General features: G+C 52.7%; 10 protein-coding genes across 10 annotated transcripts; 4 read left to right on the top strand and 6 right to left on the bottom strand.

The window, feature by feature from the left end:
- Positions 1-809: 809 nt before the first annotated feature.
- QC761_108140 (uncharacterized protein) lies at positions 810-4,468 on the bottom strand (the record flags this gene model as incomplete). The annotated part of the gene is made up of 3 exons (XM_062874092.1): positions 810-3,221; positions 3,289-4,178; positions 4,273-4,468. The coding sequence occupies 3 exons, from the start codon at positions 4,466-4,468 to the stop codon at positions 810-812; spliced, it is 3,498 nt and encodes a 1,165-aa protein (XP_062737200.1).
- Positions 4,469-6,783: 2,315 nt separating this feature from the next.
- QC761_108125 (uncharacterized protein) lies at positions 6,784-7,367 on the top strand (the record flags this gene model as incomplete). Its single annotated transcript, XM_062874091.1, has 2 exons — positions 6,784-6,809; positions 6,922-7,367. The coding sequence occupies 2 exons, from the start codon at positions 6,784-6,786 to the stop codon at positions 7,157-7,159; spliced, it is 264 nt and encodes an 87-aa protein (XP_062737199.1). The 3' UTR covers positions 7,160-7,367.
- A 249-nt stretch (positions 7,368-7,616) lies between these two features.
- On the bottom strand, positions 7,617-9,444 carry QC761_108120 (uncharacterized protein; the record flags this gene model as incomplete). The annotated part of the gene is made up of 2 exons (XM_062874090.1): positions 7,617-9,216; positions 9,275-9,444. The coding sequence occupies 2 exons, from the start codon at positions 9,442-9,444 to the stop codon at positions 7,617-7,619; spliced, it is 1,770 nt and encodes a 589-aa protein (XP_062737198.1).
- A 1,878-nt stretch (positions 9,445-11,322) lies between these two features.
- QC761_108110 (uncharacterized protein) lies at positions 11,323-12,624 on the bottom strand. Its single transcript, XM_062874089.1, has 3 exons — positions 12,236-12,624; positions 12,040-12,165; positions 11,323-11,979 (listed from the first exon to the last, which is right to left on the bottom strand). The coding sequence occupies exons 1-3, from the start codon at positions 12,274-12,276 to the stop codon at positions 11,628-11,630; spliced, it is 519 nt and encodes a 172-aa protein (XP_062737197.1). The 5' UTR covers positions 12,277-12,624; the 3' UTR covers positions 11,323-11,627.
- A 208-nt stretch (positions 12,625-12,832) lies between these two features.
- RPS16 (40S ribosomal protein S16) lies at positions 12,833-14,132 on the top strand (the record flags this gene model as incomplete). The annotated part of the gene is made up of 5 exons (XM_062874087.1): positions 12,833-12,861; positions 12,886-13,116; positions 13,252-13,702; positions 13,786-13,985; positions 14,055-14,132. Exons 3-5 carry the CDS (start codon positions 13,648-13,650, stop codon positions 14,130-14,132), a joined length of 333 nt encoding a protein of 110 aa, XP_062737195.1. The 5' UTR covers positions 12,833-12,861; positions 12,886-13,116; positions 13,252-13,647.
- QC761_108105 (uncharacterized protein) lies at positions 13,010-13,357 on the bottom strand (the record flags this gene model as incomplete). Its single annotated transcript, XM_062874088.1, has 1 exon — positions 13,010-13,357. One exon carries the CDS (start codon positions 13,355-13,357, stop codon positions 13,010-13,012), a length of 348 nt encoding a protein of 115 aa, XP_062737196.1.
- A 939-nt stretch (positions 14,133-15,071) lies between the features above and the next one.
- Positions 15,072-16,492, top strand: QC761_108095 (uncharacterized protein; the record flags this gene model as incomplete). Its single annotated transcript, XM_062874086.1, has 2 exons — positions 15,072-15,140; positions 15,232-16,492. 2 exons carry the CDS (start codon positions 15,072-15,074, stop codon positions 15,367-15,369), a joined length of 207 nt encoding a protein of 68 aa, XP_062737194.1. The 3' UTR covers positions 15,370-16,492.
- On the bottom strand, positions 15,724-18,325 carry QC761_108090 (uncharacterized protein). The gene is made up of 5 exons (XM_062874085.1): positions 17,131-18,325; positions 16,938-17,010; positions 16,853-16,872; positions 16,344-16,748; positions 15,724-16,151 (listed from the first exon to the last, which is right to left on the bottom strand). The coding sequence occupies exons 1-5, from the start codon at positions 17,178-17,180 to the stop codon at positions 16,142-16,144; spliced, it is 558 nt and encodes a 185-aa protein (XP_062737193.1). The 5' UTR covers positions 17,181-18,325; the 3' UTR covers positions 15,724-16,141.
- Positions 18,326-18,703: 378 nt separating this feature from the next.
- QC761_108080 (uncharacterized protein) lies at positions 18,704-19,912 on the bottom strand (the record flags this gene model as incomplete). Its single annotated transcript, XM_062874084.1, has 3 exons — positions 18,704-19,632; positions 19,697-19,815; positions 19,848-19,912. 3 exons carry the CDS (start codon positions 19,910-19,912, stop codon positions 19,265-19,267), a joined length of 552 nt encoding a protein of 183 aa, XP_062737192.1. The 3' UTR covers positions 18,704-19,264.
- Positions 19,913-20,989: 1,077 nt separating this feature from the next.
- ACR2 (DNA-directed RNA polymerase I subunit RPA2) lies at positions 20,990-24,982 on the top strand (the record flags this gene model as incomplete). The annotated part of the gene is made up of 2 exons (XM_062874083.1): positions 20,990-21,679; positions 21,749-24,982. The coding sequence occupies exons 1-2, from the start codon at positions 21,209-21,211 to the stop codon at positions 24,980-24,982; spliced, it is 3,705 nt and encodes a 1,234-aa protein (XP_062737191.1). The 5' UTR covers positions 20,990-21,208.
- Positions 24,983-25,654: the final 672 nt, after the last annotated feature.

Below are 25,654 nucleotides of genomic sequence, written 5' to 3'. Positions count from 1 at the left end.
AACAATGACCGACATCACTGGACGTGGTGAGAAGATTGGCCATCTCGACCATGTTCATGTGTGTGTCTTTTTGAAGCAGCGGCCACGGTGGAAGATTGGAAAAAAGAAGTGGAAATTCAAAAACCACGGAATGGGCAAAAGAGACGAGGCTGCGGTAGCTGAACCCCTCTCTCACCCACTTGTCACTTCCACATCGAACTTCGAGAATCATGTCAAAGTTGCATTAGTGCACTGTGGTACCTGCATATGCTGCACAATGTACTTCGCTTCCTTGGCTAATTCATCTTCCCATGTTCCAGTCAAGATTTTAGCTTGGGTAAGGTAGGTAACTTGTGATTTCTCCAGAAATAAAAAGATTTGATCTTGAGAAAGATATTTACGAGTGCCTCATCTGATGTGCTTCTAATATCATTGAACTGCAACACCGATATTCCACAGCCAGACAACAGGAGGGCAAACTAGAAAATATTCAGTTTAGTGTCTTTGTTCAAGTGCTATCTCAACTATCTCAGCTAGTACCTCAACTCAATATAAAGCAGCCCCAAACTAAAAATAAAAAGTCCAAGATAGCAAAACCAAGAAACCCGAAAGAATATACAAGTTGTGGGTATCATCTATCCAGATGCAAGTATCGCTCTCTTTCTTTCACAAACAAGTTTAGAGTTAAATAAAGGTAATCAAGATAAAACATGTGCAAAAAAAAAAGAAAATGTGTCACTAATCTGTCCTGTATCCCCTGCCCCAACCCTAACCATTTCCAAACAAAAAAAGCGCCGGCCTGCCTGTCAACAAAGTAACACCCTCCTCTTTCAGAAAAACAACCCCTTCTTCTTCTTCTTTCCCGTGTCCATTCCCTTCAAGATATCATCAAACGTGCTCCCACCCTGAGACCCTTCCCTCGAGTGTCCTTGCCCTGCGGCAGGAATAGCAGGTGGTGGCCCCCCGGGCAAACCCCCAGCACCACCATAACTCGACTTCCTAGATCCCATTCCCATATGCGTATCCCCCACATGCCACTGCTGCCCCTGCTGGCCGGTCAAGTTCACCGCCGACCTGCTCGCCCTCAGCCCGCCCGGCCCGTATATCCCACCGGTAAACCCAGGGCTGCTCGACCCAGACCCCGCACTCGGCACCCGAGACGTCCTGTCCCCGGGCAGAGGCGGCGCGTCACTCCCCACATGCGGCAACGGCTCCAGCCCCATGGCAATACTCGCCCGATAAGCATGCCTAGCCCGATGCGCCGGACTCCCACTCCGTGCCCTCACCTGCGATGACCCCGGCGCGACAACACTCCCATCCGAATCCCTTCTCGAATGTCCCCCCCCCACCCCAGCATTAAACGGATCCATATCCGCAAACACAGCCCTGGGAGGATGCAACGGGCTAGCAAAAGGCAACCCCCCCGCCATCATCATATCATCTGTCCCCATCCCTCCCCCCTCCCCCCCAAGCGCAACCCCAATCTGTCCCGCCGTTGGCCCCGGCACCGCCAACCCATTCCCATTAACCCCCCCCTCCTTGTTCTGCGCCTCCCACTCCTTCCCCGCCAGCCAACAATGACTCCTCATGTAAACCCCCTCCACACTAAAGAGCACCACATCCGCGCTCAGCTCCACAGTCTTCTGATCGGCAGTCTGATACCACATCTTCCTCACCTCCCCCACGTCCTCGGCCCTCCACGGCGGGTTCCCCTGCGGCGCCTCGCACAAAAAGTACTCCACCCCCTCCGTGTAATGCAACCCGGGCGCGTCCACCACCAGCATCGGCAGGCTCTGCAGCGTGACATACAAAAACAACCAGTGCCCAATCCGGTGATCAATCAAGTCGTGTGGGTGCACCCCCTTGGCCTCCTTCAGCTCAAACTCCTTGTACGCCTGCAAAAAAGGCATGCCCAGCGCGTCCGTGTCCATGTTCCTCGACTTGATCATGATCAGCTGCAGCTCGTGCGCCTGCAAACCCTTGTCAAACTTGGCCTTCTTCTTGTCGGGCAGATTGTCGTACGTCTCGTAGATGGCCGTCATGGTCGGGATCTTGGGTATGTCAAACGGGATGGGCGGCAGCACCGGCGGGGAAGACTTTTCAAACTCGGAGAGCATCTGCCTCAGGGCGGAGACGCACGCCGGGATGAGCTCCATGCTGGGCTTGTTCTTGTCTTCTTTTCCCTCCGCGTTTTTCGAGTCGGCGCCGTAGTAGTCCTGGTCGATCACCCGGGGCGTGATCGACTGTCTGTCCACCAAGAGGTCATACAGCGCGCAGAGGTCGGAATACAGCATTTTTAGACACTGGCGGTTGAGACCAGACTGGGTAAAGTGGTTCTTTTTCGAGCGCGCCTTTGGTGGCCAGGACCCGAACAAGTCCTTGTAGTACCCCAGGACAAACGTCCTCATTCTGGAAAACGCGGCGCGCCATTCTTTGAAGCGGACGATGCGGTAGTCTGGGTTGGAGGTGGAGCTGGCGGTGCCGGCGAAGAGAGAGGGGTACTCAAAGCTTTCGAGGCGGCCTTGGACGTTGGCCTGGCGGTTGGCAAGACTCAGATGAGCGCGCTCCAGCCTTTCCCTCGTGACGGCCGAGATGCTGTTGTAGAGCGGGAGTTTAAGCTCAAGCAAGCTCTCATACTTCCCCACCGCATGAGAAAACGCTTCGTTGTACAAGTTCCAAGACTTCATGTGCTCCCCCAACACCAACCCCTCAATCGTCTTCTCTCGGCTGTGTCTAACATCGGCGATGTGAAACTGATCAAGAAGCATATCAAACGACGCGTCCACCGACTCGCCGTACGAAGTCCCGTCATAATTCGTAAACTGGAACTGCCTCAACTGCTCCGAAATCTGAATGAGCGCTTGAAACAGCGTCGGCTGCTGAGGCGTCCCGACCAAAGGCTGGTTCGTCAAAAACGCAAACAAGTTCCTCGCCGCCACGAGGCAGTCCACCTCGTTGTTCCCAAGAGGCAGATACAAGTGCCCATCAGCAACAAGACCACCGCCCCCTCCAGAATTTCGCGACTGCAGCCCCGGCCGTTGTTGGCGCCGTTCGGCGTCATCCACCCCCAAAAAGTCGGAGCTCATCGCCGCCGATGCCATCATCTCCTGCACCAACAGCTCGTTCAGTATCAACGACGAACTGAACGCATAATCATGCACCCTAAACGAAGGTCCGAGCCCTCTTTCCTTTGGGTGCAGGTACACCAGCACATTCCCCTGTTCGTTCCATAGCTCGGGGACCTATGACATCAGAAATTAAGGTGAGAAATGTGATTTCGCCAAGCATTTCATGATCGAGGTTGCTCACCTTATCCCCGGTAAACAAGGGAGCGACATTGTAATCCACCTGGTTATCCGGCGACATGATCCACGCTCCTGTGCCCTTTGGCTTCCCCCAGTCGTTCGAGTTGGACCTTGACCTTGCCCCAGGCAGCCAGCTCTTCCGTACTTTCTTCTTGGTTTCTGGAGGGGCAGCACCGCCGGCCGCAGCGGTGGGACTGAGGTTCCCTCCTGCTTCGCTGGACCGTGGCTGCGAGTCCGCACGGAACTCGAGTGGGTTGGACACTGCCCTGGAAGCATCGACAGAGGGTCCCCTTGGTCCTCCTCCTGTGGGTGGCTGGGCCGAGACACTGCGACCTCTAGGCGCCGCACCTGGGGATTGGTGACGAGAGTGAAGACGGTTTGCATGGAGCTTGTTGGCCGCCGCCGATGGAGGAGGGCCTTCGGGGGAGGGGCTTCTGTTTCTCTGTAGCTTTCTGGGTTCTGTGGTGGCCGCCGGGGTAGCTGCCGTCGTCATGACATTCGGTACGCTGCGGGGAGGTGAAGCTAAGTGTGGATGGATGGCCGGTATGGCCTGCTGCGGAGGGGGTTTGGAGACGGGCATGGTGGGAGCTTTTTTGGGCTGGAAGGGAGAACCCAAGACGTTGTGGTGTGGGCGTGGTGGTGAGGAAGGCGCGAAATTGGTTACAGGCTGAAGAGGTGAGTCGTTACGCTTCACGTTACTGACCGGTTCATTAGGCGGCTCAAAGGGGCCGGTCGAGTTGGTGTAGTTTTTGATGGTGGTGGTGGTAGTGGTAGTGGTGGTTGGAGCTGCGTTGGTATTGTTTGGCGGGGTATAGGGGGTATAAGACTTGCTCGGAACCGGTTTTCGATGGATCGGCCTGTTCTGGGGCTGAGAAGGGAAACGACGGTGCGAATCTGCATGAAAACGCGTGGTGAGCAACCATGAACCCAGATCTTCGGAACCCACTGTTCTGGCTCGTACACACTAGGCTTGTGCTTGGGTACGTACAGCAATGCCCGGTAACAGGAGACCCAGAGCTGCCGCTATCCGTCTCGGAACGTGGCGTAGCAGGCCTCTCGGTCTTTGCAGAGAGCTCGCTGCTTGTGCTGCTGCCAAGACTAGTTACGTCTGTTTCTCCCTCGCTCTTGTCCTGGCTTTCTTTTTCAAAGTGAAACGCGGGAAGCCGCAAACCAAAGACGCTCATACGACCGTTTTGCGACTTACTCGACATGGTGTCGGCTGAGCAGTTTTTGTTGTGTAAAATGGTTTGGCCTCACCCAGCCAGCCCAGAGATCCCCAGTGTCTTTTTTCATTAGTCCATTCAAACTCCCAGACGGTAGTCTGTGTACAAATCCAAACGATCGACGGCTTGGGACGCCGAGCAGGACCCTTCGGTAGCTGGAACACCAAGTGGATCGACCGATTCACCGGTGGAGAGTCGATAACAGCGGTAACCTTGACGAGCTGCTGGAGTCGCCCGTTCTCTGTTGAGAGTTGGTGTGGTGATGGACAAAAATCCGTTGGGTCGTTTGCAAACGGGGGAATAAAAAGGGAAAAGATGGACACTCGAGCAGTCAGACAAAGAGGTCCCCTCACAACGTGGAGGCCCAACACTGAAGGATCAAAAAACATAAGATTGTACGTAGGAAGGAGACTTGGCGGGGGCTCTCCGAATACGACGGCAGCAAGTGACTTCCCACGGCTGAAGCTCAGGTCTAAACGCTTCTTTTTCATCCTTCATTCTCGGCCAATAAATGCTGCATGTCTCTCTCTTTCTGACAAGACAGGTACAATGGTTCGTTCGGTGTTTGACATGGCCTCTGGGCGATCAGCAAAGTTTGTTGTCCACACATACCCGAACGCATCTTCAGTCTTGTCACCTGTCCCTATGTGCGTGGGAGAGACAGAAAAAAAAAGGGGCATATTCCTGCCCAGCAATCCTGCACTACACCAAGACCACCGGAAGATTTCTTTTCATTTCTGTGATTTCTTGGGCTTGCCCCCCCAAGCATCCAAATTCTTGGAGAAATGGGAACAAGGCCTCAAGACAACGTCATACTTGGCGCTCCAAACCCCTGCAACTGGTCCTTCCTCTTCCAGTGCAAGCGTTGATTTTAAAAAAGATCAGATGCCTGCCGCTTGCAGGGTGGCCAAGATTGAGTTGTGTGCTTGGCGGGGCTCATCCCCAGATTTCTAGAAGCGCGGAAATAGACTTCCCAATCGCCCGTCGACCGTTGAGATCAGAACTTCACCTGATCTTTTTCGACCAACAGTAGCTCAAACAGTCGGGAAGAAGTGAAACGGAAAACTTTCGCAACCATTTCCCCATTCTCCGTCTTCAATTCGGAACTCCTATTTTCCTAGCATCCGTAAAAAATGTTCGGATTTAGAAATCTCTCCACCATCCAATACGGAGCTCTGAATGGAGCACGCACGTCAACTCATCATTCCAGTTTTGCACCGCCACCAGACCACGTCAGTAGGCTTGGGCGGGTTGGGGGGATCTTTTAACTTTCCGCACAACCCGCGTCACCACTACCGGCTCCCGCGCACCCGAAAGGAAGGAAACTGCTGCTGCTGGCTAGCTGGCTATGTTGAATGACTCGTTCGATCATCCAACCAACAGATCTGATCTCTAAGCGCAGAGACGTGCGGTAGACTTCAACAGCTGACAACACCCAGCCGTTGGATCCTACAGCTCCGCCTGGTGCGGGTTTTAGCCGCTCACAAGGCTCTGTTAAACTGCCAAAAGACAACGGCCAAAGCCAGTCAAACGGCTCAAAACAGACTCGAAGTTATGATTCCAAAACCCCAGACCTATTATCCGACCAAGCAACACAGGTACCCAACCCCCCAAAGATGACCACCAACTCCACCAACCTCACATTCAGCCCAAGTCCGTTAAGATATACCTCTGCCAACCAATCTTACTTATCTGTTTTGGCTTGCGTGTACAATCAACCCCACAACCGACCGGACCAACCTGTAGGGCTTCTTGGAAATGCAACAATTACACAAGCACCACAGCACAACATCATTTGCTAGCTTTCCAAGTTTCACAAAACGAGGACGAAAATCATGTTCTAGAATTTCAGAAAGAAAAAAAAGCCCGAAGAGGACCCTTGACTGGCTGCCGCTGTTGTGTCACCTAATTCTGCTTGAATACACATACATTACCAAAACATGATCATTGTATCGCTCCGGGAACGAATGACTTTCTTTACTCCGGCAACGGACATGGTATACGAAAAGTACGAACCAAGTCCGGGGAATACGGAACCCCGAAGACATTTGCAAAAAAAATTCTCAGCGGATTAGCATAATAATAAGAAAACGCCGAGATTGAACTCGCGGACGATGAAGAGTTTTTTTCTTCTGCCTTGTTGGGCAGCTCGTAACACACCTACCTACCTTCTTCCGTGTTCCTACATGGTCCGTTGGATGGACGATCAATAACAAGGGAGCTGGCCGACACATCCAACATCTTACCAAGTTCTGGAGGTTGTCAGCGCTTGCAACATGGTCCTCGACAATGCAGATATCTTGTTGGGGACTAACCTGACTGATTATTAGGCAGGGCCATGTTTATTAATGCTTCGTGAGCCTTCCATGCCAAACCGCCGAGTTGATAGCAGCGGCTCACCCTATTTCTGTCAGCTTGCATAACCTTCCTTCTGAGCTCTATCCCTTGGCTCACCGTCAACCACGTCCAACATCCCTCCCAGACAACTGCAAATCCCCCCAAAGACTAGCCCAAGGCATCATCATCACCCAAGCAGCCAACAAGGCACGCATACACCACAAAGCCTCGATCCCAGCGCTTAACAACAGTATTGCGAATGACATATCACTCTATAACCCAGCACCGGTCAAAACCACCCACCCACGTACTTAGGAACAACCAGGTACATTCACCACATCTGTCGTAGTCACCTATATACAACCACTGATCCCATTAAATGCGATCCAAACCACCACCACCCTAAATAGCCACCGCCAGGGTCTGTTTCCCTTTTTCCCGAGAAAACCAAAAATAAAAGTCAACTTTGCTTCTTGCCACAAGTTCGAATCGAAAACCCCACCCTCTTTGCAAAAAGCGCCTTAACATGAACCCCCCCTCCTCTTCCCAAAACCATCATAAACGAAGGACAATAATCATAAAAACACCATCTATCATGCCCTTCTCCACACCATGTTCAAAAATTTCGAGAAAAAGAAAAGAGATCATCCATGAACATCCCAAACCCCCCTGCCGCAAGCTCAGCTGGCAGCCACCACACATCCTTCCCATAGAGAACTGTACAATACATTCCATTATACAAAAAAAGATCAGGGTATCACAAACCAACTTATCAATGGGGAGGTCCAGGTGAATAAGGCTTATACCCCGGGTACGCCGCGCTCTGCTCCTCCACTACGGGAGTCGTCGGTTGCCTGTATCCACTGCTCTGCTGTGCTTGTGGAGGACGGCCGTATCCGCTGCTTGGTTGTTGCTGCTGTTGTGGTGGACGGCTGTAGCCTGTGCCGAAATCAAACCCTCCCATGTTGTCGGAGGACAAGCTCACGTCGTTGCCCGAGTACTGACGTTGTGGACCGCGAGAGTCAGACGACGAGTATTGTCTATTTGGGGGTGGGCGGCCGTATCCTTGCTGGGGACCAGGCGACCGTCTGTCCTGACTGCTGCCATATGCTGGGGCGGGAACATCATAACCCCCGCCGCCGTAGCTATCCTGAGGCGCAGGGGTGCGTCTTGGGCTTCCACCGTAGCCATTGTTGTAATCACTCTGGGGTCCGGGTGTCCGTCTTTGGTTGGGGTTGCCATACCCTGCATCGGCTTGAGGGCCAGGTGTCCGTCTTTGGCCTTGGCCATAGGCACCTCCATAACCCGCCTGAGGTCCAGCAGCTGCTTGTGCTGATGGGGGTTGCCCATAGCTGCCAGCGTCCAGTTCCTGAGCGCCACCATACGGTTTATTCGTCCCAGTGCCGTAGCTGTCGTAGATGTCGCCATAGTTGTCATATCCACCACCCTGTCCCGTCTGCCGAGGTGTCACACCTTGCTGTTGCTGTCCATAGCCCTGTTGTCCGTAGCCCGGCTGTCCATAGTCATTGTTGTCATACCCAGTATTATACCCGCCGCCAACGCTGCCAGGAGACCTGCGTCCTGGTCCGATTGCACCTATTCCCACTGCACCTGGTCCGTTTGCACCTGGAGCCATACCGTACCCTTGACCCGGCTGTCCATAACCACCCGCTGGCTGGTTGTAACTCTGCGCAATCTGGTTGTATGGATCGTTAGCCACAGCCCCTGGAGGGCAGTATCCATTAGATTGTGCTCCAGCGCCTGGTGGTCCGTAAGGGCTTCTGTTCCCCGGGTTCGGGCTCGTAGAACCACGCCCAGGTATCGCACCCGCCGCAGCCACTCCATTCATCATGGTCGGGCTGTGCGCGTTTGGTGAGTTGGCTTCGGGCTTCTTTAACTGGTTCATCTCCACGGCCTCCTCCTCCTGTTCCAACACGATCTTCTTGCTCTCCGCACCTTCCCAGCTCGGCATCTCGGGAAGTGCATCTTCATTTCCAGGCTTGTTCTTGCTGACATCGAATTCAGCATATTGGGGTTTGCCTGTTACGCCCGTCGAAGCGGCATATCCACCACCACCACCACCACCGCCGCCGCCACTAAAAACAGGGGGTGCAGTAGGGCGACTGTCATACCCAAGGTGCATAGGCTCCTGCGACTTGTAACCCTGATTTGGCGGGATGTACGGCTCGTCAAGATACTGCCTTCGGTCCCCCCTTGGAGGGTCACAGCACCCGCAGCAATTACCGCAGCACTGGAGACACTTGAAGCACGAGCAGCAACATGATTTGGCGCAGCACGCGCAGCGAATGATGCACCATAGCACGGAGAAAATGATGATACCCCCAAGAATCATGAGCCCGATTACTAACCATCTAAACAGCAACGCGTCAGCAATATACCCAAAGCTCGGCGGCAAAGAGAATAACCTACTTGCAATAGGATTCCGCCATGCAGCTGTCCCAACTGGCGAATGTTGCCCGGACATCTCCAATCTGTCCCTCAAGATTTCTCCGCACGAGAGCCGGATGAATCGCGCGAGCCAGCAAGTCCAAGAACCCTTCCCCTACACTCCTCCTCATAGCCACATCTACCGCAGGCATCTTGCCTTGTCCCAGATTTAAAGCTGTCCTAAGCTTTGCTCAATAACGAATATTCGTAGTTTTGTTGAGTTGTTCTAGCTTCGGAAAACGAAGGGCCCCACTGGTAGTTCTAAGGGCCCCTTCGCAGCAAGCGCACGGTGTCGAATAGACACGGGTAAGACGAGTAATGTCGATGATATATGATTCGTAGTAGACAATGAGCGCTACAACTCCATTGTGCGGCTGGTTATCGCGCGTGTATGATCGTCTTGAGCTTCTGTGCGTGATTCCGTCTTGGTTTCCAGTTCCCTCCCAGTGATGAAAGCAAGTCAAACAGTTCAAAGTGATGCGTCGCGCGTTGAACCTGGTTGTTGGGTTTTCTGGTTACAGTAAATGCAGTCGTAGCAAGGCAAATGCTGAAAATGAAAGTGGTCGTAGGTAACGCGATCGAGGCAAAAATCATCAACGGCCTCAATTGGCAGAGAGCAGTTATCGTGGGCGGCGATTGGCGATGTCGGTAACTGACTAGTCATGAAAAAGAGTGGACTTAGGGGAAACAAACGCGGATTATGCAAGAAAAGAGAGCGGAAATGGCAAAATCCCGAAGGATGACCTGCGAAGACAGGACGAACAGTGTGTCCAAAGGAGTGGTTCTGCTTCGTCTCACTTCAGGGAGACGTGAAACCAAGTGGGCGCTGTCAGCCCTTTGGCTCAGGAGAAGGCACCAGGAGGAGGGTTTCCCGTTGGAGAAAAGAAAAGACGGGAGCCCTTGGGGGGAGAATCTCACAAGCGCATTGGCCCGGGCCCCTCGTTCATCTGGCGCCGGCAAGCTGCAGGTACGGGTGGGGTCTTTTGATCCTGCGGCCCGACGGGGGTCAAAGAGGGTCCAATCGTCACTGGATTCGCACGTCTGCTTCTTGCACTTCTTCAGCCTGCTGGCGGTTTGCAATGGGAGCCTTGTTTTCCTGTTTATTTTGACACATTTTCTTTTCACTTGTCACTACACTTCTTGAACTCAAGGTTGAGTTTCGTTGCAGCGGCCTCCAGCCAAGGCGGGGTTTACACTCCGCTGCCGGCCCAATTTCACCTCTTCCAACCCCTGTTATTTTCGTGATCGTCAAAGCGACCTTCCGCTGTTCCGTCCCCAGTCCTTTTGTTCGGTACATGTTGCCGTTGAAAGCCTCCATTTCCCTTCGCCTCTTTCTCGCAGCAATGCAACACGCGGCCACAGAACCAGCGCATACTGTTCTCTCTATACACGTACTTATAAAATTACGAGCGTCGTCATTTACACTAAAAAGCTTCATCTCATCTCATTATACCGCACCAAACTTTCCAAGTTGCATCGCTCAACACTACCCCCCCTCATCGAAACACACACCGGAGTGATCGCAATATGAGACCTGAACATCTTTCAAGAGGCAACCAACTCGACCTGAAAATCTTCACTTGTATCAGCCACTTCTCCGACGTAGCTCATTGAGGAAAACCTTGGAAAAGTCCGACGCTATGAGATGAGACGTCTGAATATCTTGTCCAGTCCGAACAGGATGAAAAGGTCTTAAATCTGATAAACGAAACGGCAGATAAGATGAGAACCGGCCTGCCCAAGGGCCAGTAAGCGTGAGCACCATAATGCACATCAGCTATGATCAAGAACACCACGGACCTACTCAAGCAACCACATACCAATATAAGATGTAAGTAAGGCTTATTCGCCACTTACAGCTGCAGCTCGTTGTTTGTTCAGAGGCTGAAGCCTCACGCTGGCCTGGTCTTCCTATATGCGAAGCTCTTCCCAGGGAGAGCCCTGCTTGACCACATAACTCAGGCTGCGTTCCTTACTTTTCGTCCGACCCGAGCAACTCAACCAGCACGATGATATCATACACGAAACTCTGATATCACGACAACATATGTGAGGCTCGTCAACCCATATCATGCATTAATTAGTGTACCTCTAAAAAACAGCGTACTGCGTAGTTGAACAACAAAAAAGGAAAGTTTTGCCATCATAAACGGGGTATCCCACAAGGGATCGTCTTGAATCTTCCCTTCCATCATCTCCCTTTTCCAAACGTAAAAACCCTGTCTCAGGAATGTGTAACTACATCCCTTACCCAACCCATCCTGAACGCCATAATCAAGAACTCATTCCTCCCAGCATCTGACAAACAAAGATGCGAAACCAGGATTTTAGCCATTTAAGGCTTGGTGGCGGCATTGGGCGGAGGTCCGGGAGGAGGGGCATAATCGGCGTCACCTCCACGGTGATAAGCGTGCTCGGGTTGCTGAAGCTGAATGCCCTCTTGCTGACCGTAGGGGCTCGTCGCCTGGTTACCATAAGGACCCGGGCTGCCATATTGACTGCTTCCAGCTTGAGGATTGCCATAATACCCATCGTTCCCGTTGTACTTGTACCCGCCTGGAGGAGCGGGATTCTGGTCTTGAGGGGTGTACTGAGGAGGAGGTGGGTAGTACTGCGGTGCGGGTGCCATCCAGCCGGTGCCGTAGAGTGGTCGGGCGCCTTGCTTTCTTCTGCGGCGTGAGTTACGGCTGCGAAAGACGTTAGCAATGCGTTATGCGACGATAAAAGAGACAGTAGGGGAAACATACAAGAGAAGCGCAAACACCAAAAGAACGAAGAGAACGGCGAGACCTGCGAATACCCATCGTCCCCACCAGCTCCAGGCGCTGTTGCGGTAGCAGTAACCCCTGTCGTAATAGTACCCTGAAGGACAGCTGGAAGAGATAATCGTTAGCATAAAGTGTGGTTGATGCGCGGGGGGATTGAAATGAAGTCGCGACTTACGACTGGCGTTTCTCCAGCTGATCAGAGACGAGCGGAGCCATTGTGGCTATTTGATATCGCTTTTCTCTGTTGCTCCAATCTGCGATGTTTTGTAGATTCTGCGAAGGCGAGATTCAACTGATATCGATGTAAACGTCTAAAAATCCACGTTTTGCTGCTGCAAGTAGTGGTGATGTAGGTGGTGTTAGATGATGTGTTTTCTAGGATTTTGTTGGCAGAGGGGTGGCGGGAGTAGATGAACAAAGACAGGCACCGCTTGAGAGTGAGTGACGTGCTGCCCAATAGAAGTTTCAGCACAGTGGATCCTGGCAACGGAAGCACCAAAGCAACTCTTCTGAAGCGAAAAGGTGCGGGAGCAGATGATGCCACTGCGCCTCCTTGAATCAGAAAACTGCACCGTGGGACATTTCTCGGCACACGCTGATAATGAATGACCGATAACGTGGCCCGAGGTGGCTGAGGTCCAATGGGATTCCGTTTGTTCCCATGACTTGCCCAATGAGGTCAATGGAGGCAGCCTGCCAAGCTTGTCCAAGATCTTGGGTGACGACCACTATGCGCCATGCTCGGCCGGTCGTTTGGTAAAAAGCATTCCATCTCTTCCCGAAACTGCGGGCAACTTCCAAATCACACTTAGGAAGATATTCCAAATGCCTTCACTGATGACCGAGCAAGAAGACGCCTGAGAGGATCGGTGGCTCAGCAGCGTTGCGCTCGGTGAGAGAAACGCCTTTACGGCTTCAGTACGCTTTGGTACGCTCGCCTGGCATCGCCTCACAATGATGACAGCATATCGTTCAACGTCGTCAGCGGATCGGAACTGTCATGCCTTGGCAAAACAAGCACAACATGAAAATAAACATCCGTATTCAAGGTGAGAGGTAGGCATTCATAAAATCCACCGGCTCCAGTATTACCATGGTGTACAATGTAAAAATGAAAAGACCGGATATTGAAAACATCAGGAGATTCAAGGGTACAAGAGAAATTATCGGGTTTTTTGACAGGATGGACAGTCGAAGGGGAAAAACCCCCTTGTGAATCCAACCCTTGGAAACAGCAACAACAACGGAGGACGCCAGTTCGACCGGAGATAGTGGGGTGCACGACAGCAAACGGCATGGATGGGATCGGGGGAGCATCACCGGGAAATGTGGGCCTAAAGTGAATTCAACGCCGGGCTCTTCGGCAGAGTGGGCACAGGTTTTGGAGTGCAGGTAGGCCCAGGTTCACCAGCCACAAACTCTGCCACTAGCCACAATTGACACACGTGATTTGCTGGCGCAGGTGCGCTAGCCCCATACCGATTTCCCCCTCCACACACAAATTTTGACAAGCTGAAGCCGAAAAATCACAGCCTGCTGAGCCTGCCCGAACTAACAACAGGAAGTCATTCTTGCCAGCAACTCAAAATGGCGAACGAAAAGAAGGCCGTCCAGGTGTTTGGCAAGAAGAAGAATGCCACAGGTATGCCGATTTTTGATCGCCCTGCCGAAATTGTCGAAATGAACTCCCGAGGGCGAAATCGCTAACCATCGCCATCGTTGCAGCCGTCGCTCGCGCTGTGGAGGGCCGTGGCCTCATCAAGGTCAACGGCAAGCCTCTGAAGCTTTTCGCCCCCGAGATCCTCCGGGCCAAGCTCTACGAGCCCATCCTCATCCTCGGCACCGAGAACTTCGCTGCCATCGATATCAGAATCAAGGTCGCTGGTGGTGGTCACACTTCGCAGGTTTACGCTGTGCGCCAGGCTGTATGTTATCACCTCGCAACAAAACTCAAGAATAGGAACAGGGACAAATTGCTAACAATGGGAAAACAGATTGCTAAGGCTGTTGTACGTACCGTCCCGAAGTATCGAACCGACGAGCGATACTCGAGCGCCGCACCCGCAACATGATTTTGACTGACCTTTTAACACCTTTTAGGTCGCCTACTACGCCAAGTACATCGACGAGCATACCAAGAACGTCCTGAAGAGCTCCCTCATCCAGTTCGACCGCAGCCTCCTCGTCGCCGATCCCCGTCGGTGCGAGCCCAAGAAGTTCGGTGGTAAGGGTGCCCGCTCCAGATTCCAGAAGTCTTACCGTTAAAGCGGTGGCTCGTTTGGTCATTTGGGGAAGCGGAGGATTCGGGTGGACACGGACGGCGTTCGGCATTGCATTGGGCAGAATACGAGTCGATATTTGGCATCTTACCGAAGAGATGGCCTGCCGAGGAGGGGCTTCCGCGCTTATGTTTGGTGGTTGTTTCCCCCGGCCGAGATAGGAATCAGACTCGGAGTCTTCTTGTTGTTGACCCCACCTTTACGATACCTTTTCACGACGGGAGTCTGTTTTGTGGAATCATTGTGAAATCAGGCGCCCGTTTTTTGTTATGTTCAGCGACGGAAAAAAAAAAAGGGAGGGGGGGGTTCGGGTATAGAGACAGCTCAAATGATCGTTGGTTTTTCCCAAAAAGATAAACCGAAGGTCCCCAATGCTATCCGTGTTCACCAACTTCACGTTGATCTCTTCCGAGGCGCATTTGGGAAGGACGAGGGGGGGAAACCGGGAGTCAATGTGAGAGCGTAGCCGGGATTTGGGTATGCCGACCAGCTTGGAGACTCGAGGGTAGAACACCAAATCCAATATCATGTGCGGCCTCAATCTGGGTTTCGGTTTCCCTCTCGGTTTCTTCGCCAGAAGCAGTGACGTCGGCCCAAGGTCTCATCCACAAGGCGCATACTCGGTCTATTTCCTTTTATCTTATCTTACGCTCAATGGCCCAGTGGGATATTGCAGGGAATCCATGAGAATGAACATATATCACTTACACTCGCACTCACTTTGAAGAAGATATGCCAGGCAACACAAGCCAGCCATCAAGACTGCACCCGAGACAGATAATATTAGTACCGTCAGGTGAAGTAATGCTTGCCTTCCTTCCCTTACCCAACCCCAACCAAAAGAGACCCAAGTCAGTGTAAATCTCGCTTACCTGTTTCAACCTCACTCAAGATACAAACCAGTCGATACCCATTCCCTTCCAAGCGCGCGCGCCGCACCGACAAGAAATCCAAGCCCATCTATCCATCCACTGGTCTGCAGTTCTCAAGGTGGTGGTGGTGGTGGTGCTGTTCCGTCCGGCGGTGGTAAACCACATCAAATCCTCTCCAGCCAATCACGCCCTCCCACGTCAATACGGCCCAGGGTCCCTCCTCCCCTCAGACTTTCAAAAAACTAAATTTGGGAAAAAGGTGTACATCTTTTTCTTCCCTTTTATATAGAAAGTTTCTCGAGTCCCGTCCCGTTCCCATTTTTCTTTTTCCCCAAGTCTTCTTTTTCCCAGATGTCGTGGTTTTCCCTCGAACCCGTCCATGTGTGAATATTGAGGAGCATCGTCTAAGCGCCCTTTCAACACACACACCCCCTGTCTCGATTTCCCCCTCCTCCTACCCTACAGACTCACCTCGTCACACATGCCATTGCTTGGCACAGAATCTCGAAAACGTTGCTCTCAGAGATACGCGCAAAGGCACTATTCTACAGCACAATTGGAAAACGACCCGCTCGGTTTGCCATATCATCATCATACGTCGTCAAAGATTAAATGTGGTGATGGTGGTTCCATAAAACAGCCACGCAAGAAACAAAACAAAAAAGACCAAAAATACATCGAGCTTTCCAATACACCGAGGCTTCGCGCCAGTTCCTCTTCCCCGAAATACGCACAAAAAAGACAAGAAAACGCCCTGGCCCGCTGATAACCCATTCCGTCCATCCCAACTGCCCCGAGAAAAAAGTGACAGGTGCCACTTTCATATGTTGCTGTATGAGTTATGTTGCTAATCATGCCCCCTTAGCCTTGCGGCCCCTGTCTGGACCCAGCTAGGCGCTGGGCGATGTGTCGTATATCACAGAAACGAAATCATTTTTTGCTGCGAATTGGAACGTCAGTTCTGAGAGTCGGTTGTCGCCCCCGCAGATGAACCTTTTCTTCACGAAAATGCCGGGCGAAAACGATGAAACGGACGTCCCTTCGAGTCCACACAGTGAACAAGCCAACTGAATCCAACCTCGCCAGATGTCCACAATGACAAATGGTCCATGTCAGAAATGAGATGGCTCACCTGTTGGCAAACTTCATCAGCCACTGGAGAACCGCCTCCAGATTGGTTTCCTCCTTTGCCGAGATGCCATAGCACGACACCTCTCGATGCGCAATGTTTTTGAGATCCATGGCGTCAATGAGCTCATCCACGGTGAGCTTGTTTGGAAGATCCGACTTGTTTCCGAGAACAAGCAATGGAATGCCATCCAGGCTTGGCTGGCTCATTAATGAGTGTAGCTCTTCGCGGGCCATGGGAAGCACATCCACGTCGGCAATATCGACAATGAACACGATAGCGTTGACATTCCGGCAATATCGCTCCCACATTGGACGGAAGCGGGGTTGCCCACCCAAGTCCCAGCACTTGAGCGTCACATGCCCCCGTTGCAACCGCTTCATGTTGAAGCCCACTGTCGGTATCGAGCTGCGAGGAATGGTCAGCCAGGAGATATTTGGAGAAACTGGGCACAAGATGTTGCATCGAGGTCGTGGAGGGGTGGGAAGGTTGCTTGGTGGTCAACAACTTACTCTATGGCAAACTCTCCGCCCTGTTCGCAAGCAGAGGTCATCAGCATCACATGTACCGGGGAGGTAGGTTTTGGGTCTTGCTTACCGACAGCACCCGAAGCAGAGATGTTTTGCCCGCATTCTGCAGACCGATCATGGTGACGTCCATTTCGGTGGCCCTGGAGGTTGTGTCAGCTCCGCATTCTCCTGATGCGCCGTCGCCGTCGTCGACGAGCTTAGAGACGGAAAAGCCCCGCAGCAGCTCGGGGGCGCGGGATGCATGGAGGTGCGCAGCTTACCAGAAGGTCCGTAACAGCCAGTCGTACACTCGCTTGAATAACCCCGCCATGATTCGTCAACGACGCCGCGATGTTTAAGTGAAAACTGGTAGGTGGGCCGGGCTGTTGTGTAGATGATAAACAGAGGGCTCGAGGTCGTTGGTGAGCTTGTTTTAAGTGAGCTGCTGGGCCCAGAGATGGCCCTGGCGGCGCAAAATTAAGAAGATAATATGTCTCGTATGACCTGAGTTCGAAGAGTTGGTGCAATTTCGCAGCAGATGGGAAACAGAATGAATTCCTTTTTGTGATCGGTGAGAAGCCAGACGCGGGGTGCGGGTGAGCGATCAGGTCGGCCCACACAAGGCACTGGAAGAGATGGCACCGGGGAACACCAAATATGGGTAACGGTAGTGCAGTCACCTCAAGCTGTGGTCCGTGCCTTTTGTGCGTGTGAAGACTTGATGATGGTGCCCTGGCAATGTCGAACAAGACAGCGGCTATGATCAGGGTTTCATTCGTTTGCGCCGTCTGGGGGCGGAGCGGCGGCAGCAGCAGCTGGACGACGAGGACAAGAGGCAGAGAAAAGACGTCGGCAGGACGAGACGATCGTCTGTGATCAATGGGCAAAAGCGGCGGCTCAGATCGACCGGGTTGCAGGAGGTGTCAGTGCTGCGCTGCGCTGAGCCCTCACCTCAAAAGTCTGGGGGGGCCAAGCGGCGGCAGCGAGCGGTTGCGCGGGGGGGCAGAAAGAAAGGGCACACGGCCGGCAGAGTGCAGCAGGGGGGTGCCGTCAAGGGTATGGGATGCAGTGTGCTAATAAAAAACCACCCATCCAAACGTGTATCGTCGAGGATGAGTTCAAAAAAGATGGGAGGAGGTGAAAGGTTTGGTGCAAGGAGAAAACCATCAAATCTGATCAGGGCAGTGAGGGTAGGTATTGGTAGTCAGGCTGGCTGTGACTGCCCCGCGATCGTAATGGGGGTACCTTATGCAGTTGCCTTCCAAACTCAAACCTTAATTACCTCCGAGGCACCTGATATCTAGACATCTTACTTGGAACGAAAAATGGCGCTGTGCGATTGAGAGGGATCTCTGGGACGCTGCAGACGGGATGGCGTTCTAACACCACTTACATCATGACAGGGGTCTGTTTGTACGAGCCTTCGTGCTCTTTGACAGCTGCAGAGGCCGGCATTTGGTGGATCTTGAAAGAAATGATACATGTTAACACCTCTGCATCTCAAGCTGGGTGTTGATTGCTACCTAGGTAGATATTTCGGGTTGCAGGTGGTCTACCTCATGCGCCAACGGTAGGAACGTTACGGTGACTTCTCACTGTGTGTGCCGTATGCCACTCAGTCTGCGTAAGTGCAGGTCCCGTGTCTGCATATTTGGCATGGGTTCTTTCCAAGAGCAACACAGAGGCTTTCTGGTGTGAAGTTGGGATAGGATGCAAGCAGCACCAAATACACAGTTCAGTCTGTTCAAGAGGTTACAATCTCACAGGGGGCAGGTCAACTTCCCATGATTGGGGGTCATGCCGGCAGCAAATTGCAACGCTACACCACCGATGCAAACTAATACATGATATACGGTTTGGAAGCATCTGTGCTATTCTGCCAGAAAGTAAGGACTATCAAACTGAGTGAACATCTTTCTATCCCCAAGACCTGGGCACCGCACCCGAAAGACTCGTTTTAGGACTTGTCATCCACTCGATACATGCAGGCAGCCAATATAATCAAACCATTCGCCCAGGCAAGTTTAACAAACAACACGGAGCTTCTCTTCCAATGCTGGCCCCGTCAATCAAAAACCGCGACTCATACCTGATCTTCCACAACGACACCGGGCGGATCCCCTCGCTCACAAGCTGCAAATGATGGATCGCATCCCCGTGTGACCTGATCTCGTCCTCCCCAAAATTCAGGATCTCCGGGTCTTTGACGACGTCGAACTCTCCCTCCCGGTTGTCACGTTTGACTGCCACTGCCGCCCAGGCCTTACACACACGGGGTTCCAACTCCAGAGGCCAGGCGCTTCGCCATGTGATTTTTGCGTTGTGGCCTGCGCGATCCCTAGAGGCTTGATACCGGAAGACACAAGCGAGACCCCTTCTGCCGTCCCACAGCTCCATGACGTCTAGTTTTGGCATTTATAGCGCCACGATGCCGGTCTTCTCAAGCATGTCGTTGACTATCTTGGGGTCCTTGTTTGGGGCCAAGGGATTGGATGTGAGCGCAAGAGAGGTCAGCGTCGTCCAAACCCAGCTGCGCTGACAGGTTTCGAAGAAGTCACTTGCATCTGCTGCAAATGACAATGAAAGATGGACGAGGGGACGAGAGATTTGGGCAAAAGCCTGTCTGATCTCTGGTGATGCCATGCGAGGGTTTGTCCGACTTGACGATATAGGTACGCGGTGCCATCGCCTATCCGCACGCCAGCACTCATCGAAGTCTTCGTTGAAGTCACCGAAAACCACGACTTTGGCTAGATTGTGGCTGAAGGTAGCTCTGTGCAGTCCTGTGATGAATAATAGGCCATCGAATCAGTATGGATGTGTAGATGTAGAGTCAAATTTACCTACCTTCTACTGTGATGCGAGTGTTGCGAACTGAATTCCTGCCTTCCAGGGATCTCCAAGGCTCATAGCGAATCTGCCGCAGAGTAGGAAGCAGATCAAGAAGGCGATTGAAGCCTTCCCTGCTAATTCATTCGCATTTCGTCTGCCGACGCACTAGGAGGCTAGTGACAGCTGGTACTGAAGGGAAGTCTGTGGGAAAGAGACAACGGGTCGAAGCATGATATAGCCGCACAAATAGATGCATTAAACAGTGAGAATGAAGATGTCGAGCTGGTTCGCTGTGATCGGCGGGAGAAATTGTACGGTCCGACTCTTCCCTATGGTGGAAATCCGAGCCAGTCTGGAGATATTGAAAAGCACTGGTGCGAGTCTGCTGCCCAGCGAACACTGATCTCGAGATGAAACTCCCCACGAGCTTCCCATTTGCTAAGCTCCAGGAGCAGGGAGCTGATAGTCTTGTAGAGCGCAAAGTCTGTAGGCCGGCCAACTGCTGCGCAGTCAATGGAAAGCCAGACGTTTTTGATAAGATGCCGTCGCTTTTTGATCATGCTACTGAAGTTGCCCAATCTCTTCAAGGTAACTGTCAGTCGGGCGAAAGCTTCTTCTCGATGCTTGTTGCCAGCTCCTACAAACAGCGGCACAATGAGCGATGGAGCTGTTTCCGTCCCTGGAAACCTCGTCGAGGATCATGTCCTGAATTTCCTGGGGGCAGGACCACCAGCCAGTCCGTTTTGTCTCCATGCTGTCGCGGAAGTTTTCTCGTGAGTGGTGTTGTTGATGGCGATGGTTGGCGAGGGACCAGGGAACCGGTCTGGAGAAATTGATGCGCCCATCGTTTAAGTATCAGTCTTTACCTTTTAGGGTTCACTTGACGAATTTAGCTTAGAGTTTGCTTCATCATAACTGTTCATGTGGAAGGCATCCAAGCCGTGGGAAGCTTCCAGGCTTAGATGATGCGGCCAGTCCATCTGTGGAACTATATGCGCGGGCCTTGAAGTGTGGTCACGCTGGACTTGAAGGTCGAGCCATGGAAATGAAATCTCGTTCAAGGCTGTTGTTCACCTGGGGCCAAACCTAGCTTCGAGACGAAAAAAGGGAAGCAAACAAAAATTCGAGGTTATCATTATCATGATAGATACCAGAGAAGTGCTGAAGTCCGCTCGTGGTACTTGCCCCACTTGTAGCTTCCACAGGACTACGGATAACCCTGTTGCATTGCATTGCTTGGCGGTGTTCGTCCGATAAGCGATAAGAGGGGCGGGCAGAAAAAAAGTTCACTTGCAGTGCAACGCTCACCACCAAGCGCAGGCGCGAATCCATTCCCCAGACAAATCAAGCCACCGCTCACCACCCACCACTCAACCACGCACCCCGAAAACTCCACACTGTAGTATGAGCGCTTAAACAGCCCGGTGCCAGCCCGGACGAGGATTGTTGCCAATTTCTCCATTGGTGACCCCCCAACATACATAGTCTCGAATTCCGACACAGGAGTGTGTCGCGATAGCAACCAAAATGGCCCCCGAACGGACCAACACAACCTGGGAGCACGGGTACCACACACTTCGCCGAGAGAAGTTGTTTCGTAACCCTCCTACCGACCAAACCGCATACCCAGCACTTCAAGAGGCTGTCAACCCACACATCGAGGCTTTTAACGCTCTCTTCCGCAACGATGGCAAGCCAAGTTTGCTCGACCACGCCATCGCCGAGATAGGGACTAAGACGTTTCTCGATGGTGACGAAAGGGCCGATCCCGCGAGCAGAAACAAGTTGACGGTTCGCTACAAGAGTGTCACTCTCCAAAAAGCTCAGGTTGCACAGTCCAACAAGTTCGCAAAGAGACGAGAGATCTTTCCGGCCGAGTGCAGAGAGCGGCATGTCTCTTACCGAGGCAAACTTACAGCTGTTCTCGAGTACCGTATCAACAATGGCGACGCCCACGAGTTTGTCCGTGAGCTGGGGCAAATGCCCATCATGGTCAAGGTAGGCTGATTTCCCCCTCTTACGGCTTGGGATTCTAGGCTTTGTCTAACGAATGCTGCCAATGTACAGTCCAACAAGTGTCACTTGGAAAACAACAGCCCCGCGCAGCTCGTGAAGAGGAAAGAGGAGTCGGAAGAATTGGGCGGCTATTTCGTCATCAACGGTATCGAGAAGATTATCCGTCTGCTGCTCATGAACAAGAGGAACTTCCCTCTTGCCATCACCCGTCCTAGTTTCACGAACCGAGGTCCTTCCTACACACCGCATGGTATCATAGTACGATCGGTCCGGCCAGACGAAACGTCACAGACCAATGTGCTCCATTACCTCAACGACGGCAATGTCACATTCAGATTCTCTTGGAGGAAGAATGAGTATCTTGTGCCAGTCATGATGATCTTGAAGGCACTCGTCGAGACCAACGATCGCGAGATCTTCGAGTCCTTGGTTGGCCCACCCACCTCCAAGGGGGTGGAGAACACCTTCTTGACGGATCGTGTCGAGCTTCTCCTACGCACGTACAAGACCTACAATCTATACACCAAGAAGCAGACGCGAGCCTATCTCGGCCAAAAGTTTCGGGTCGTGCTCGGCGTGCCGGACACCATGACTGATTACGAGGTCGGCACCGAGTTCCTACGGAAGGTGGTTCTTGTTCACCTTGGCTGCAACGATGTCACAGAGGAGCAGGACACGGACAAGTTCAAAATGCTCTTGTTCATGTGCCGAAAGCTCTATGCCCTTGTCGCCGGCGATTGTGCCGTTGACAATCCTGACGCTGTCCAGAACCAAGAAATCTTGCTCGGCGGTTTCCTATACGGCATGATCTTAAAGGAGCGACTTGAGGACCTGCTGTCGACTGCGTTGAGGGGAGCACTGCGCGACCATCTGAGGCGCAACCCAACCGACTCGTTTGTCTCTGAGAGTTTCAGAAAGCAGTTCCCAGGGCACATCTTCCGCAAGACGAACGAGAACATCGGTAACGCTTTGGAGTATTTCCTTTCGACGGGCAATCTGCAGAGTCCTTCCGGCCTTGATCTTCAGCAGGTGTCTGGTTTTACCGTTGTGGCGGAAAAGCTCAACTTCCTTCGTTTCATCAGTCACTTCCGCATGGTCCATCGTGGTAGTTTCTTCGCGCAGCTCAAGACCACCACGGTCCGTAAGCTGCTGCCAGAGTCCTGGGGCTTCCTCTGTCCCGTCCACACTCCTGATGGTTCGCCCTGTGGGTTGTTAAATCACTTTGCTCACAAGTGCAAAATCACCACGAAAGCCGCTGATGTCTCGGCCGTCCCTGGGGTGCTGCTGGAGCTCGGAGTCAACAACTATTCCTCAGCCGCCACTACTGAAAGCGTGGTAGTGATGCTTGACGGCAAGGTTGTAGGCTGGTGTGCTCCGCAGAACGCCAAGCCTCTCGCCGACACCTTGCGACAGCTGAAGGTCGAGGGTGGCCATGGGATTCCCCTTGAGCTTGAGATTGGTTATGTCCCCACCTCCAATGGCGGCTCGTACCCAGGTATCTACATGGCATCCAACACCTCAAGGATGGTCCGGCCCGTGAAGTACCTTGCTCTGAACAAGGAGGATATGGTAGGTCCTTACGAGCAGCCTTACATGTCGATTGCTTGCGTAGAACAAGAAATTGTTCCTGGCGATTCGACTCACGTCGAGTTTGATCCGACCAACATCCTGTCCATTCTGGCCAACATGACACCATTCTCGGATTTTAACCAGTCTCCCCGTAACATGTACCAATGTCAGATGGGTAAGCAAACTATGGGCACACCAGGCGCAGCACTCGCGCATCGGACGGACAACAAAATGTACCGCATTCAAACCGGTCAAACACCAGTCGTCCGATCACCACTGCACAACACATATGGTTTCGACAACTTCCCCAACGGATTCAACGCCGTGGTTGCCGTCATTTCCTATACCGGTTACGACATGGACGACGCCATGATTATCAACAAATCAGCGCACGAACGTGGTTTTGGCCACGGTAGCATCTACAAGACCAAGAAGATCAGTCTGAAGGATGACTCGAGGACACGCAGCTCCAAGACCACCACCAAAATGTTTGGGTTTGCTCCGGGAAGCCCCATCCGGGCGTCTGATCGGGAGATGCTCGACGAGGACGGACTGCCCTATGTTGGCCGGCTGGTCAGGGAAGGCGATATCATCGCCGCCTGGCACACCGTTTCGGCCGACTACTCGGGTAAGCTGGTGAACCGGGATGGTATCACGCATTGGGAGCGATACAAGGAGGCCGAAGATGCCTTCATTGAGGAGGTTCGCGTGATTGGCAGCGACACTGGAAACGAGCCTCTCCAGACTCTCTCGATCAAGCTTCGCGTTCCCAGATCTCCGGTCATCGGCGACAAGTTCTCTTCTCGTCACGGTCAGAAGGGCGTTTGCTCGCAGAAGTGGCCTGCTGTCGACATGCCCTTTTCGGAGACGGGCATCCAGCCTGATGTCATCATCAACCCTCACGCTTTCCCGTCCCGCATGACAATTGGCATGTTTGTCGAGTCTCTTGCAGGCAAGGCAGGCGCGCTACATGGTCTTGCTCAGGACTCGACGCCGTTCAAGTTCAGCGAGGAGAACATGGCGGCCGACTACTTTGGGCATCAGCTGATGAAGGCTGGCTACAACTACCACGGAAACGAGCCCATGTATTCCGGCATCACGGGCGAGGAGTTCATGTGCGACATTTACATTGGTGTTGTCTACTACCAGAGACTGAGACACATGGTAAACGACAAGTACCAGGTCCGTACGACTGGTCCAGTCGTGCCGACAACCGGACAGCCGATCAAGGGCCGTAAGAAGGGTGGTGGTATCCGTGTGGGAGAAATGGAGCGCGATGCTCTGTTGGCGCACGGCACGGCCTTCTTGCTCCAGGATCGCCTGCTCAACTGCTCCGATTATTCCAAGTCGTGGATCTGCCGAGACTGCGGGTCATTCCTGGCCGTGCAGCCGACGGTATCTCCGTTTATTGGAAAGCGAAAGCAAGTCGGCACTGTGCGCTGCCGAAATTGCGCGCAGCGTCTGGACCAGATCGAGGACCTGGACCTCATGAAGCTAGATGGCGAGATTTGGGAGGACGGGCAAGGCGTCCAGTGGATTGGTGGAGAGAACACCACCATGGTGGTGGTCCCTGGTGCGCTCAAGTACCTGGATGTCGAGCTTGCGGCGATGGGCGTCAAGCTCAAGTATAACGTGGACAGCAAAGATCAGACACGGAGAAGTGCCCTGAGACCAACAGCGCCCAAGCTGCTTCCGAGTGGTGTGGCTGCGGCTTAATGAGAAGGATATCTCTCTCAGGGCTGAACGTTGATGTTTTGTACTGATTTAGTTGTAATTTGTCTGGGTTTGGGGCGTAGACAAGGTGGTCAAAAATGGGTCAATGATTTATTTATTCACATGTCACCAATTTCTCTTCTGTGTCCATCCAGATACCATGGTGCTGGAAGTGCCAAATGACATGTTCCCCTGGATGAGGAGCAGCGAAGCAGCATCACATGTGGCCAACCCCGGGATTGCGCAAGGCAAGGCAAGGCAAGGCAACACAAATGAGATGACATTTGCCGCTGCACGAAACCGAGTTTGCAGCACAAACACTGTTAAAATAATGCAGACACCCACGGCGCTGCCTCTCCTCTAGCACTCATTGGTGCCTCTAGCATGCTCCTACCCCCTGGACGGACCGTTTTTGTATCCGTCAGTAGCTTCCAACGCAACTCCCTTTCCTGAGAAGATCCAACGAGGAAGGTGCAATGCTCTCTCAACACACCTGGGACAGCCCGTCTCGCCAGTCTCACCTTCGAGTCCACAATTCTGACCTCATGCCGAACGTCGCTTCCCTGTGATAGCCCATGGATGTACCACAAGGATCCGCAGCTGGTCAAACTCACTCCCCAGTTCCTGGGCCTGCTGTTTACCAGCTGAACTCTTCATTCTGCCAACAAACAGTTC

The sequence above is a fragment of the Podospora bellae-mahoneyi genome (genome assembly GCF_035222275.1).
Source record: "Podospora bellae-mahoneyi strain CBS 112042 chromosome 1 map unlocalized CBS112042p_1, whole genome shotgun sequence".
Taxonomy (NCBI): domain Eukaryota; kingdom Fungi; phylum Ascomycota; class Sordariomycetes; order Sordariales; family Podosporaceae; genus Podospora; species Podospora bellae-mahoneyi.
This window is presented reverse-complemented; position numbering and strand designations above follow the sequence as displayed.